This window comes from Salvelinus namaycush, chromosome 5, assembly GCF_016432855.1.
Source record: "Salvelinus namaycush isolate Seneca chromosome 5, SaNama_1.0, whole genome shotgun sequence".
Classification (NCBI taxonomy): domain Eukaryota; kingdom Metazoa; phylum Chordata; class Actinopteri; order Salmoniformes; family Salmonidae; genus Salvelinus; species Salvelinus namaycush.
The window spans coordinates 27,421,430-27,437,217 of record NC_052311.1 but is presented as its reverse complement, the minus strand read 5'-3'; the positions used below and the strand labels follow the sequence as shown (position 1 = coordinate 27,437,217).

Sequence of the window (15,788 nt, the reverse complement as noted above, 5' to 3'; positions counted from 1 at the left end):
AGTGGTTATCATTCATAACTTGTCCCATAAGAATGATGAAATAGCAGACAGAAATACTGCCTCCCAGTGGTCATATGTAAAACAACATTACAGTGGTAAGAAAGGTATCAGACTCAGCTGTTTGGTTCAAGTCAGTCAGTCGTTCTGAGGTGGGTCTGGACCCCTTCTGTCCACTGTGTCATCCAGGCTAGCACAGCAGTAGGCAGTCACTTTACCTCTCCATGCCCTTCTCCCGTCACCAGGTGAGGCAGCAGGGGGTCATATACTGTTTACACTACAGGAGGCTGGTGGCACCTACATTGGGGAGGACGGGCTCGTGGTAATGGCTGGAGTGGAATGGCATCGAATACGTCAAACACATGGTATGAGCTGTCCTCCCCTCACCCGCCTCCTGTGGTGTACACCAAGCTGTGGTGGTAGGCAGCACGGACTCACTCCTCATTCCACATTCCACAATGTTGAAAGGACTCTACACTGCATGTAACATAAATATACAATGATATAGTGGGATGATTGAAGCCACACTGAAGATTGAGTTTAAACTCCACTATCAGGCATTATATAACTTTAAAGTAAAAGTCGTAAATAGTCATATATAATGCTCTGTGGTCGACTAGTTTATGCAACCGATCACTTGATTCAGTCTCCTTGTGAATAATACACAGTATTAGTAAATATGAATAGGATTTCATACACGCAGAGAGATGCCGTATAAGGAGAGAGAGGGGAGTTGTGTAGGGAGAGTGAGAGAGAGAGGGGGGAGACCGTGTTGCGAGAGGGAGAGAGTGTCCTTTTCCACATCGACGTCGTCGGGGGTAACAGTGTCTGGCGGGGAGTCAGCGAGTGGAGGGGTAATGAGCGCCGCAGATCTCTGGTCAATATTTCATGAGTGTGACTGACGAACACACAGACATGGGCTGTACTGGGCTGGGCCATTCACACACAGCCATGGCGTATAGGGTTACTGTCAGGTACTGGTTAGTGTCAGGTTGAAGATGGATATCCTTGACTGGTTGTGTAATAGTTAATGTTTCCATGGCTCGAGTGTATCAGCGAGCTTGGAAAGGCCACATGTAGTATGCATAGGCAGTTTCTAAATAGTTCATGGGGGGTATATAGTGGATATACTACTGGACACACTGCATCTCTTGTACAGCTGACGCCAACAATGTCTACTATGCAGCTTCACAAGTAATGCGGCACAGCATATGACAGAAGATGCAATTTGTGACTGTAATTTAGAGGCAATCTAATGAGAAAAGGTGAAATATCCTTGTCAGGCTACCCATCCATGTCGCTCCAGCAAAACGCCACGCCCACTCTTCTCCAACGTCTTTTGGAACGCAAACACATTCTGAATGTTCTGATTGGTCCCTGAAAACGATGGGTTGGGCCAGAGCCAGCCTACATGATGACGTTATCAACTTTGATTGGTTAAATTCGTTAGAGACAATCCAATCGCTGATGAATTTGTTTTGTACAACGCCCCTCATTTTGACGTCACACAAATTAGTTCCAGGATTGCAGATTTAGACAATGTATGTAGCAATCGATAGAGCAGCGGAATTAAATTCAGGATGAATCGTCAGGGAAGTAATATCCGGCAACCAGATACAGTGAATTCGGAAAGTATTCAGACCCCGATGCTTTTTCTACATTTTGTTACGTTACAGCCTTATTCTAAAAATGATTTATTTTTATTTTTATTAATCCTCAATCTACACACAATACCCCATAATGACAAAGCGAAAACAGGTTTTAGAAATGTTTGCAAATTTATTAAATATAAAAAACAGAAACAGAAGAGACCCTTTGATATGAGACTCATAATTAAGCTCAGGTGCATCCTGTTTCCATTGATTATCCTCGTGATGTTTCTACAACTTGATTGGAGTTCATCTATGGTAATTGATTGGACATGATTTGGAAAGGCACACACCTGTCTATATAGGGTCCTACAGTTGACAGTGCAAGTCAGAGCAAACACCAAAACATGAGGTCGAAGGAATTGTCCGTAGAGCTCAGAGACAGGATTGTGTCGAGGCACAGATCTGGGGAAGGGTACCAAAACATTTCTACAGCATTGAAGATCCAAGAACACAGTGGCCTCCATCATTCTTAAATGGAAGAGGTTTGGAACCACCAAGACTCGTTCTAGTGCTGGCCGCCCGGCCAAACTGAGCAATCGGGGGAGAAGGGCCTTGCTCAGGGAGGTGACCAAGAACCCGATGGTCACTCTGACAGAGCTCTATAGTTCCTCTGTGGAGATGGGAGAAACTTCCAGAAGGACAACCATCTCTGCAGCACTCCACCAATCAGGCCTTTATGGTAGAGTGGCCAGACGGAAGCCACTCCTCAGTAAAAGGCACATGACAGCCCGCTTGGAGTTTGCCAAAAGCCACCTAAAGACCCTCAGACAATGAGAAACAAGATTCTCTGGTCTGATGATTGGAGATTGAACTCTATGGCCTGAATGCCAAGCGTCACATCTGGAGGAAACCTGGTACCATCCCTACGGTGAAGCATGGTGGTGGCAGCATCATGCTGTGGGGATGTTTTTCAGTGGCAGGGACTAGGAGACTAGGCAGGGTTAGGGGAAAGATGAATGGAGCAAAGTACAGAGAGGTCCTTGATGAAAACCTGCTCCAGAGCACTCAGGACCTCAGACTGGGGTGAAGGTTTACCTTCCAACAGGACAACAACTCGAAGCACACAGCCAACAACACAGGAGTGGCTTCAGGACAAGGCTCTGAATGTCCTGGAGTGGCCCAGCCAGAGTCCGAACTTTAACCCAATCGAACATCTCTGGAGAGACCTGAAAATAGCTGTGCAGCGACACTCCCCATCCAACCTGACAGAGCTTGAGAGGATCTGCAGAGAAGATTGGGAGAAACTCCCCAAATACAGGTGTGCCAAGCTTGTAGCATCATACCCAAGAAGACTTGAGGTTGAAATCGCTGCCAACAAAGTTCTGAGTAAAGGGTCTGAATACTTATGCAAATGTGATATTTCAGTTGTTGTTTTTTTTACTGGTTTTGCTTTGTCATTATGGGGTATTGTTTGTAGATTGAGGGAAAAAACAATTCAATCAATTTTAGAATAAGGCTGTACCGTAACAAAATGTGGAAAATGTCTTGGGGTCTGAATACTTTCTGAATGCACTGTATGATAATATGCAACCAAAACAGTACTGAGAGACTTAACAGCACACACACTGCAGCCGCCTTGCCTGCTCCTTACTGTAGACATTATACTATACAGGAGAGCCGCGGCAGAATGCTTGTGCTGCAGGCAGGCAGGCTGCAGTGTTTTTAATATGCGTGCTAGTCTGTGATCCCAGGACGAGACTCCGCCACGGCCCCTCTCCAATCAGCACTCTGCACCACTCATCACATGGTGTAAACCACTCGGTCTCTGCCTGGCATGCTAAACAAGATGTCTGCACAACACACCCAGCCTCCAAAACACGCCTTCTATTTTGCAGCCACACAGCTAGTAAATAATTATTCCCGCCGACTTGATTCATCAAAGCATCCAAGCACCAAAGCCTAGTCAGGTGACTTCACTGAGTAGTGTTTTCTGCTTCAAAGCGCAAATAACCTGTGTTTGTTCTGCCCTGGCCCAGAAAATGATATTCCCTATTAAGCATAAGTGGGTCCTGAGACAGACTCCCAGACAGCTGGACAGATTAAAGGCTCAGGGTAAAGCAGGGCTGGCCAGGCATCCTGTCCCTCCTGATGACATACTGTAGTGGTTGATCTGTGATAGTCCTGTGTCGTTTGCTGAGAATTAGCCAACCTGCGGTAGCTGGCACTACTTGCTTGTTGTAGTCCAACAAGATTCTGGTTCTTTTCCTCCCTCTATTCCCGTGCTCATTTACTCAAGAACCCCCCCCCCCCCCCCCCCAAATAGATGATCATCAACAGAATTTAATTAGTTGTTCTCTGCAAAGGGATTGAGTCATTTAGACGTGCATGGGACACATTTTGCCTAGGTAAGACCCTGACAAGAAGGGTGCCAGACAGCCAGTCAATTTCAGTGCTATCACACATGACTGGCACTGCCCATGCCATGAGGCCAGGTTGTGGGTGTAACGGATGTGAAATGGCTAGCTAGTTAGCGGGCTTTGTGGGCGACCGTTGTTGATGTGTGCAGAGGGTCCCTGGTTCGCGCCCGTGTCGGGGCGAGGGGACGTACTAAAGTTATACTGTTACATTGATGCTGTTGACCCGGATCACTGGTTGCTGCGGAAAAGGAGGAGGTTGAAAGGGGGGTGAGTGTAACGGATGTGAAATGGCTAGCTAGTTAGCGGGTACGCGCTAGTAGCGTTTCAATCAGTTACGTCACTTGCTCTGAAACCTAGATGTAGTGTTGCCCCTTGCTCTGCAAGGGCCGCGGCCTTTGTGGAGCGATGGGTAACGATGCTTCGTGGGTGACTGTTGTTGATGTGTGCAGAGGGTTCCTGGTTCGCGCCCGAGGTCGGGGCGAGGGGACGTACTAAAGTTATACTGTTACATGGGCATATTGGGCGGTCTGATGAGGGCAGAGACTTCTTCCTTCAGCCAACAGTCACTGATGGCTCAGAGGCTACATTGTGTGGAGAGAGAGAGTAATATACTGCATACGCTGTCCACAGCTCTTGAGACATAGGGAGACAAGCACACACATGCAGTCCCTCAGGTTTACACACACCGCACACACACATATTTACAAGGGCCATGACTGTTTGAAGTCAGCAGATATTTTTTAACCAACCAGGGCTTTCAGCGTTAAGGGGATTATAGTGGTGGGCTACGGAGAGGGAAAGTGTTGGAGGAAATTCCTCACACGACCATCTGGGCACATGTGAACGTGATTTGTCCGATTTATCATTTAGGTTTCAAGCTGCTCTTTTTGCCCTAGCATCAATATGCAGCAAAGCTAATGTGGGTGGAAATGAAATTTAATTTGTGATATTCTGTTGTGAACTTGGACAGATATATTTTTATAGCTCAACAACTGCACAGACAGAGCTTACTTTTTATATGAAACATACCTCTTACCAATTGGAGTCTGTTTATCATGTGCCGACAGGTATCGTTGAAGAGGTGTGTTATGGCGTCGCTATGGACCTGTCTCTCAGCCTAAAGACCACATTACTTACTGTGAAGGTTCAGGATTACCTGCAGGAAGCATTCTGGGGCTTTAAAATTATACATTTTTCACACAACTCATTGGAAACACTGTATGCATTGTTTCTTCACACACACACACAGAAGTAAATTATAGACATGTTAAAATACAACCAGGTGGAGGGAGGTGAAGATTTAAACTTACAGGTAACTGATCAGTTGTGTGTGTGTCTGTGTGTGAGAGTGAGACTGTGTCCGTCTGCAGGTTTTTCCATGGTCAGATATAAAACGTACTGCAGGTTTTTCCATGGTCAGATATAAAACGTACTGCAGGTTTTTCCATGGTCAGATATAAAACGTACTGCAGGTTTTTCCATGGTCAGATATAAAACGTACTGCAGGTTTTTCCATGGTCAGATATAAAACGTACTGCAGGTTTTTCCATGGTCAGATATAAAACGTACTGCAGGTTTTTCCATGGTCAGATATAAAACGTACTGCAGGTTTTTCCATGGTCAGATATAAAACGTACTGCAGGTTTTTCCATGGTCAGATATAAAACGTACTGCAGGTTTTTCCATGGTCAGATATAAAACGTACTGCAGGTTTTTCCATGGTCAGATATAAAACATACTGCAGTGCCTCCAGCAAACTCCACCTGGTAAAAATAGAACCTCCGGAGGATGGCCTTTTCCCTCCCAATGTCCCCATTACCTTCACACACAGCCAACACTCCCACGAGGGACAGGGACAACACCACCACACAGGGAACGTACAGGGACAACACCACCACACAGGGAAAGTACAGGGACAACACCACCACACAGGGAAAGTACAGGGACAACACCACCACACAGGGAAAGTACAGGGACAACACCACCACACAGGGAAAGTACAGGGACAACACCACCACACAGGGACAACACCACCACACAGGGAAAGGACAGGGACAACACCACCACACAGGGAAAGTACAGGGACAACACCACCACACAGGGAAAGTACAGGGACAACACCACCACACAGGGAAAGTACAGGGACAACACCACCACACAGGGACAGGGACAACACCACCACACAGGGACAGGGACAACACCACCACACAGGGACAGGGACAACACCACCACACAGGGACAGGGACAACACCACCACACAGGGACAGGGACAACACCACCACACAGGGACAGGGACAACACCACCACACAGGGACAGGGACAACACCACCACACAGGGACAGGGACAACACCACCACACAGGGACAGGGACAACACCACCACACAGGGACAGGGACAACACCACCACACAGGGACAGGGACAACACCACCACACAGGGACAGGGACAACACCACCACACAGGGACAGGGACAACACCACCACACAGGGAAAGTACAGGGACAACACCACCACACAGGGACAACACCACCACACAGGGAAAGTACAGGAACAACACCACCACACAGGGAAAGTACAGGGACAACACCACCACACAGGGACAACACCACCACACAGGGAAAGTACAGGGACAACACCACCACACAGGGACAGGGACAACACCACCACACAGGGACAGGGACAACACCACCACACAGGGAAGGGACAGGGACAACACCACCACACAGGGAAAGTACAGGGACAACACCACCACACAGGGAAAGTACAGGGACAACACCACCACACAGGGAAAGTACAGGGACAACACCACCACACAGGGAAAGTACAGGGACAACACCACCACACAGGGAAAGTACAGGGACAACACCACCACACAGGGAAAGTACAGGGACAACACCACCACACAGGGAAAGTACAGGGACAACACCACCACACAGGGACAGGGACAACACCACCACACAGGGACAGGGACAACACCACCACACAGGGACAGGGACAACACCACCACACAGGGACAACACCACCACACAGGGACAACACCACCACACAGGGACAACACCACCACACAGGGACAACACCACCACACAGGGACAACACCACCACACAGGGAAAGTACAGGGACAACACCACCACACAGGGACAACACCACCACACAGGGAAAGTACAGGGACAGGGTCGGGGACAACCCCGCGTCCCAGGGGAAGTACAGGGACAGGGTCGGGGACAACACCGCGTCCCAGGGGAAGTACAGGGACAGGGTCGGGGACAACACCGCGTCCCAGGGGAAGTACAGGGACAGGGTCGGGGACAACCCCGCTTCCCAGGGGAAGTACAGGGTCAGTAAACAAGCTAGCAGGGCTCCACAACAACAAAGCAGTGCCAAAGAGGGTTTACCAACACAATCCTACTAGTCCTCTACAGAGTAGAGAATCCAGTTTACTACAGCTACAAATCACCACCATCCAGGAGCAGTACCCAGACTGAGTCCAACAAACTGTCACTACATCTCCAAAGAAAATAGCCCTTTCCTCCTCATGCACTTGATTCCAATAGAAACTAAAGGATAGAGGAGAATGGTGTAAAAGACATGGGCAATGTTTATCACCTTGTCTGTCTTCTGTAGCATCTGGGCCGTGACAGGGATGCAGTGCCACTCGTTTTCATTATTTCATTTTCCAATCTGTCCATCTGGCTGCCCTTATGACTAGACTTCAAAAAGCTGCGAGCAACCATACAGAACTCTGCCTTGATAGTTTCCCTAATCAACTCAGTCACACAATACATCTATTTTTTATTACATTTCACTGACGGAACGGTTTGTTTGGCATTTCACCAAACACACCCAGATGTGGAGTGTACTTACAAATATCTCCTCTACGTATGATCGCTATGGATGAAAACTATCCCCTAACTAATCCCTGCATGGCTACGTTGGGACCCACTGCTGGAATGCAGCAGAAACCATCCAATCAATAACACACAATATAGACCTTAAACTGCCATTATGCTTGAAATAGTTTCTATTATGACACCGTTATGTTTCCATATACCATACTTAACATTGTATTATATGTCTCCATATACCACGATATGTATGCCAGTGAGAGGGGGTGATGTAAGGGCAGTACAGGAGAGGTACTCACGCTGCAGTGTGTTCTCCAGCTGAGAGCCAGCCTGCAGAAGGCTATGGTAGCACTCCATTTCTCCCTCTGGCTTCTGCTCCTGTTCAGTCTCCACCTGCAGTGAAACCGGGCCCATTCCCTTGCCCCCCCACAGGGCTGGACTGGACACTAGTAGGCCTGGTGGTGGATAACGGCTGCTGTCAAGGCCTCACATCCTCCCGAATATCCTACGGTCCTCTCCGCAGTCCAACTCCACTTCCAGGTGGAGGTAGAGAGGAAGCTTCAGCCCACTTGTCCCTGGAGGTCTAGGGATCCAGTCCGGATGCTCCCTGGCGCTGGCTCGGGAATCCTGAGTCACCTTGAGCCGCATCGAGCGCATCCACAGAACCGCACAGAGGAAGAAGTGAAATATATGGTAGGTTTTTGGCTACTGTGTACAAGGCAGAGTCCTGCTGCAACGAAGCACTTCTCCCTCATACACACAGAGAGAGAGAGAGAGAGACAGAGACAGAGAGACAGAGAGAGAGAGAGAAATACACACTCACATCCAGAGTGCAGTGGGGGAGTGCCTTGTTCTAAACTGAAGCCCCTAACCCGTAATGAAATCCAGTCTGCCACGTCAAAATAAACACTGCCCCATCCGTATGGACACTGGGGATTCTCGCCCGCTCTCTCTCTCTCTCTCTCTCTCTGTGTGCCCTCCCCGTCTGGGTTTTAGTGCGTCAGCTCTGCCGCTGCCGAGGCACAGTGGCTCCAGTCCTGACACACTGCCAACTCCCTCCCAACTTTCTCGCTCACTTAAGACTCCTCCTTTCTGTTTTCCTCGTCTTAATGGCCGTTAGATTCCTGTAGCAGAATGTGGGCTGATGCCGCACAGCTCTGAATAACTGACCTAATGCATACAGTATCATGCTGGGCTATCGGACACTAGAGTCATTCCATGTCATTTCAGCAAGCCATGACAATTGTCTTGTATGGTTAGAAACATTAGCATTTCTGCAACATTATTTTGTTCAAATATAATTTGATTTCTGAAACATCAAGCTAATTGATTGTAACCAAATTGGCAATTTTAAATGTAATTGACTCATTTATTTAATAAATATAGTACCTTACATCCGATTTGGACAACTTTGTTTCTAACGATGAGTAAGACATGAGGAATCCAAAACAAACGGTCAAACACCACCCACCCAACCCAACAACGAGTATACAGTATCTGTTCTCTATGGCTGACAAGTAGTATGGAGCTGCGGCTCAGAGCATTGTTTCTTCATCCTATGTAATGTATTCTCAGTAAATTTGGTGATGTTCCCCCCCCCCACCCCCCACTGTTCAGAGAAATTAGTCACTGCTGTTAGGTTTATGTCCCATCCTACATCCTGATCATACCAGGTTCTGAGCACTAGATGGTGCTGTTCTTGCTATTAAGTGATACATTTTAAGAATCCCCCTCAATGTTAAAGGGATAAGTCACCCAGACTGTTTCTCGGTTTCTTCGGTTCTCTTACCCTGTAAACAGTCTATTGGCAAGGTATGACAGTAAATCTTCTAACTTTTTTTAACCAAATTCACTGGGAATACATTACACAGGATGAAGAAGCAATACTCTGAACAGCTCCATAGGGCGGTGCACAATTGGCCCAGAGTCGTCTGGGTTAAGGGAGGGGTGGGCTTCACAAGTAGGCCGTCATTGTAAATAAGAATTTGTTGTTAACTGACTTGCGTAGTTAAATAAATAAAAATACTACTTGTCAGACAGAGAACTGATACTATATAAACTCATTGTTGGGGGTGGGATGTTGGGGGGGTTCGTTGGTGGCTTTTGACCATTCCTTTGAATTCCTCATGTCTTAACTCATATTTAGTAAAAAGTTTGGTCCCATATCTGATGTTAAGTACCACAGTTGAAGTCAGAGATTTACATACCCTTAGGTTGGAGTCAATAAAACTCGTTTTTCAACAAGTCCAAATTTCTTGTTAACTAACTATAGTTTTGGCAAGTCGGTTAGTACATCTACTTTGTGCATGACACAAGTAATTTTTCCAACAATTGTTTACAGATTATATCACAATTCCAGCGGGTCAGAAGTTCACATACACTAAGTTGGCTGTGCCTTTAAACAGCTTGGAAAATTCCAGAAATTGATGTCATGGCTTTAGAAGCTTCCGATAGGCTAATTGACATCATTTGAGTCAATTGGAGGTTTACCTGTGGATGTATTTCAAGGCCTACCTTCAAACTCAGTGCCTTTTTGCTTGACATCATGGGAAAATCAAAAGAAAATCAGCCAAGACCTCAGAAAAACCTCAACAAGTCCACATCCTTGGGAGCAATTTCCAAACGCCTTAAGGTACCATGTTCATCTGTACAAACAATAGTACGCAAGTATAAACACCATGGGACCACGCAGCTGTCATACCGCTCAGGAAGGAGACACGTTCTGTCTCCTAGAGATGAACGTACTATGGTGCGAAAAGTGCAAATCAATCCCAGAACAACAGCAAAGGACATTGTGAAGATGCTGGAGGAAACGGGTACAAAAGTGTCTATATCCACAGTAAAACAAGTCCTATATCGACATAACCTGAAAGGCCGCTCAGCAAGGAAGGAGCCACTGCTCTAAAACCGCCATAAAAAAAGCCAGACTACGGTTTGCACTGCACATGGGGACAAAGATTGTACTTTTTGAAGAAATGTCCTCTGGTCTGATTAAACAAAAATAGAACTGTTTGGAGGAAAAAGGTGGAGTTAAAGCTTGGTCGCAAATGGGTCTTCCAAATGGACAATGACCCCAAGCATACTTCCAAAGTTGTGGCAAAATGGCTTAAGGACAACAAAGTCAAGGTATTGGAGTGGCCATCACAAAGCCCTGACCTCAGTCCTATAGGAGATTTGTTGGCAGAACTGTAAAAGTGTGTGCGAGCAAGGAGGCCTACAAATCTGACTCAGTTACACCAGCTCTGTCAGGGGGAATGGGCCAAAATTCACTCAACTTATTGTGGGAAGCTTGTGGAAGGCTACCTGAAATGTTTGACCCAAGTTAAACAATTTAAAGGCAATGCTACCAAATACTAATTGAGTGCATGTACACTTTTGACCCACTGGGAATGTGACGAAAGAAATAAAAGCTGAAATAAACCATTCTCTCTACTATTATTCTGACATTTCACATTCAGTGAATTTCTACTATGATTAAAATTCAGTTATTGTGAAAAACTGAGTTTAAATGTATTTGGCTAAGGTGTATGTAAACTTCCAACTTCAACTGTATATTTATTGTATATTATACAAATCCTATAAATGTAAATGGCCAATTTGGATGCAATCAATTAGCTTAATTTAACATAGATCAAATAATGCTGTATTTCAACAAAATAATGTTGCAGGAATGCTAATCTTATCTGTATCTAACAAACGATTTCAGAACAATCCGAGATGACGGATGTCGAATTCTCTCGTGCTTTTTGAGGTGGAACATGCTACTTTTAATGCGCCATCCTACTTAACCTTCTGATACACACACAGAACCATGTGCTACACGTTAATGCGTCATTCGAGGCATAGTAAACAGCACATTATTCTCCCTTGCTCTAAGCCAACAAATTGTTCTGCCCATGCAAGTGCACACAGACACATTCAAACAAAAGACACAGGAACATGAACAGGTGTCATTGTGCACATAGTGACAGCGCTTCACTCATCTCCCCTCAATCGATCAGGACTCAGGCACACAATGTACACATATATCCACAGAGGGAGTACAGTACACACAATTATACAAACAAACCCAGGTGTGTCGGGTGGTGCTGTGGTGGCAGGTTGAGTGGCGGGGTGCAGTTGGCGGTGGTCTGAACTCTACCGTGGGGCTCTAGCCTTCAGCCGCAGCACGGTCGTTCCAGTTAAGCCTCTCATCTACCTCATTACCACAGAGTATCTGCTTAGTCTGGCACCGCACACCCCCCCTCCCCCAACAGACCTATCTTAGTATGCTTGTTGATACACAAGATGACTAACATACCACAAATTCATTCATAAAAACAGAACAAGTTTTCTTCAAAACAGTGTTTTATTGCAGAAAAACTGTTGAACATACTGGTCTTAAAGTGGTACATTCAGATCGGACGTTTAGAGTGCCGAGGCTGGAGACTGTGCCCGCCTGAACCTAAGGCACCCCACCACAGCAGTCACCCGCGGACAGGGTCATTCTCCACATTCACCCAGCCTCTCGTGCTTTTTTTGGACTTTTTGATTATTCTTACAAAAGTAGCTGGAAAAAGGTTGCATTTAAAATACAATCAATTATTTTACATATTTTGTCAGGCCAAACATGAGTATCCAATACTTTTTTAAAGCATTTTAAAATAGCATCTCTGATGTAATGTTAAAGGTTTGTTTTTGTTTTTTAAAACATACAGAAAGTCCTCCTCCTACCCGACTGACCTAGGACACAGAGCCCAGGTAGGTGAAAGTCCACCGGCGTCTTCACGTTAGTCTGAGCACAGTCCATACTCCTCATAGCTTTAGTGTTTCAAAAGGAAACGTTACAAAGAGTTCCCCGTATTACAGCCATCTGGTGTAGACAACCCTCTGGAAACTCTAGACCCTTGAAGTCAAGGTAAATATATCATTTTCTCCTCCACAAGATGGTACAGTATGTGACACAGGCAGTTAACACACTGTTCCTAGGCCGTCATTGAAAATAGGAATTTGTTCTTAACTGAAAGTTAAGTTAAATATGAGGTTGATGGAAGTACGGTAAATCACATTTGGCATGGGAGCCATGTCTTTAATTCTGCCAAGTGTGACAGAGGGGAGGGGGCACCAGGCTGCACATGTTCAGTATGTCACAGGTCATGTACAGCCCTCATGTAGCTATTACAGTATCTCCAACCACTAAGGAGCTGGAATGGAGCCCATCTGGACTAAGGATACTCAACTTAGGAACTACAACCATCAGTGATGCTAATCATCATATGAGGAGATACTGTAATAGCTACATGAGGGCTGTACACGACCTGTTATGGCATTTAAGAGACTAAAGAGGTGCCAATAGGACACCTATTCCCAGGCATATCCCTCTTTCGTAAACATTGAAGAAGCTCCATTCCAAGCCTGGATATGACTGAACTGATCTAACCAGTGCTCTGATCTGACCTGCGACCAAACCGGTGGAGGGAGAGGATATAGTAGAGGTGTAAGGTAGGAGATACCTGCAGGGTGCGTGTGCGAGATACAGATGATATGGGTTAGCACTGGGCACACATCTGGTCTGAAGTGACACAGGCATACTGAAGAAGCACAACGCTGATCATTCGCTACAACAACAAAAAAGATTCACGTAATAAAAATATACAATGTGAGTAAAATTACACAGAACAATAAATATGTCAAATAGATTTTCACATGTTCCAAAACATCTTCCCATATAGTGTCTAAAAGTGATTCAAAATCATGGCATGTAGAAATGGAATGTATGAAGCACTAACGCTAGAAGTCAGAACCGTCTTTCTGTAAGAAACCCATCTCAGACATCGTAAATGGAGATACATGAACATCTATGGTAGCAGGTGGGTAGAAAGCCTCAGTGGCATTACCTATGGTGACAAGAAAGAGGAAGTCTGAAGTTGGGATCTTTACCCACCAACATCAGCACACCTTTGACAAACAACACTAACTGGTAATGGGACATATATCACTCATTTTAGGCTTTTAGTGCATGTTTGGATCCATAGGTGTGTGCGCACTCCACAGAACCCCTGAAGTCCTTTAGAGGACAGGTCATGACAACCATATGCTAAATGTACAAGGTAGATCCAGGTATCCTGGTTAAACGTGTCTCAATGTAACACACACAGGTTGCTTTGAGGCCATGATTCCCATCCAGTACAATTGTGCTGCTGGGCACAGATACACACACTCTCTCAGCAACATAGTTTGAAATCATTTGGACGGCGCTGGGCATGACACTTGCATCTCCCCAGCTCAGACACATTTTTGGCATCAAGCTTTAGATATTCAAACAGGTTAAGCGATACACAGCACATATTAATTTTCAATACATTTGGGATTTTCTTAAACGATCACCGGCCTTAAGGTGGGAAGATTCAAGTCATGCAACAAACACCGAACCAGGTAGAAATGTTGGCAAGCACAACTCATTACCAGTCATTTCGATTCATCACACACTTTGGGGAGATGGGAAAATAGAGACTTAACCCAGTAGGGGGTTGTGCTCTAAACACTCAGTATTCAAGGCAAAGACATTTTGAAGACATCCAGTAACCTGTGTTCAGTGCAGTCTGCCCTGAGTGAATATGCTCTGTTTGCATTGGACTTGACTGGATTGGAATCATGTAACTTATAAACTATGATTTGGATCTGGTGCAGTGGAATTTTTGTTTCAGAAAGTTAGGTGACATTTGCTTAAAAAAAATAATACAAACCTTGCAGAAAAATACAAACAACAAGTGGAATGTGGCATTCATGAGGCCTCCTTAGTTTCATGCAGATGAATCATTCTGGGACAGTGGAGGTGTGGCTGCATGTTAGAACACAGCCGACCGTAGGAGTACTTCTGACAAGGCAGCTGTGTACGCATTTCCCCCCCGCAATCGTAGTATTCAAAGGACAGAAAAATAAACTCCGGAAACTCATGCCTCTCATGTTTGAAGAGTCCAGTAAAAACGTGGTAAAAATGGCCTGTGCTGCATGGGCCGGTGGTGCAGCAATCTGCACTGCAGACATGCAGAGGGAAACAGGAAGAGGGGGAAGGACGGAGGGAGCAGTGAAACACTCAGTCAAAACACTGCTGGAGTCATCCCTGGGTCTATTATCATTTCTATTACGTTGTTTTCCATTTTCTTTTTAGATCAGGCAAAAGTTCAGGCAGCCAGAGTGCCATGGGCAGGGTAGTTGATCCTCCTTTGTGCCCTTTACTCCCGCTCCTTCAGGTGCTTGTAGGACAAGGGCGTGACGGCAGCGATCTGGAGAGGACATACAAAACACACACACAGAAGTCAGTCCACCTCTATAAACAGAAACCTGCTCCTGCCAATTGCCAACCACTGGATGGTTGCAAGACCCAGCCACACCATGACACCGACAGCATTAAAAGGATAGGATTGACGGGGAGAATTGACAACATACCCCCAGACAAAATCGATTGGACACACCTCCCCTGAAAACAGAGATCAGCTGGAATCTATCATTGAATGTCTATTGCTCTGATTGAACGTGATCATCAACCAGGATTCTGGTGAAGTGACGGGAACCCAAGACACCCATGACCATGAGCAATAACCGAGGGGTTAGACATGCGAGATTAGCCCCTTGTTTTACCTGGATGTCTGTAGGAGTCCGTCCTCTGAAGGCTGGGAAGAACAGATAAACAGGTTAAATGAAGATGAGGGATGGGAGCGTAAAGCCTGGTGTTAACACTTCACTGCCATTCCAATAAATGGAACCCAACCCCTCAGACGACGGTCAGTTCGTTGACGTAGTAAGCTCAACATTTAATATACCTGGCAAAGCAATGGCATAACATGCAGTCAGCTAAGCTCGATAGTCGCCACTTAGAATGAAGCACTTGCAAATGAAAAAACACGAGGCGCCAGTGACACACAAGCATGTTATTGCACATGCAACCAGGGTAAAAAAAAA

The 15,788-nt window shown here is 45.8% G+C and overlaps 1 protein-coding gene across 4 annotated transcripts in view; it reads right to left on the bottom strand.

The window, feature by feature from the left end:
- Positions 1 to 13,445: 13,445 nt before the first annotated feature.
- LOC120048141 (phospholipid-transporting ATPase 11C-like) overlaps positions 13,446 to 15,788 on the bottom strand; it is a 69,492-nt gene continuing 67,149 nt past the window's right edge. For 3 of the 4 annotated variants that reach the window (XM_038993869.1, XM_038993870.1, XM_038993868.1), the window contains 2 exons: positions 15,468 to 15,499; positions 13,446 to 15,112 (listed from right to left, as the gene is read on the bottom strand). Coding sequence is in view for 2 of the 4 variants with exons in the window: in XM_038993870.1 (XP_038849798.1) it covers positions 15,076 to 15,112; positions 15,468 to 15,499 (69 nt within the window). In the remaining 2 variants the exon portion in view is untranslated. The remainder of the gene's footprint in view (positions 15,113 to 15,467; positions 15,500 to 15,788) is intronic. The other variant, XM_038993871.1, reaches the window with a different exon arrangement.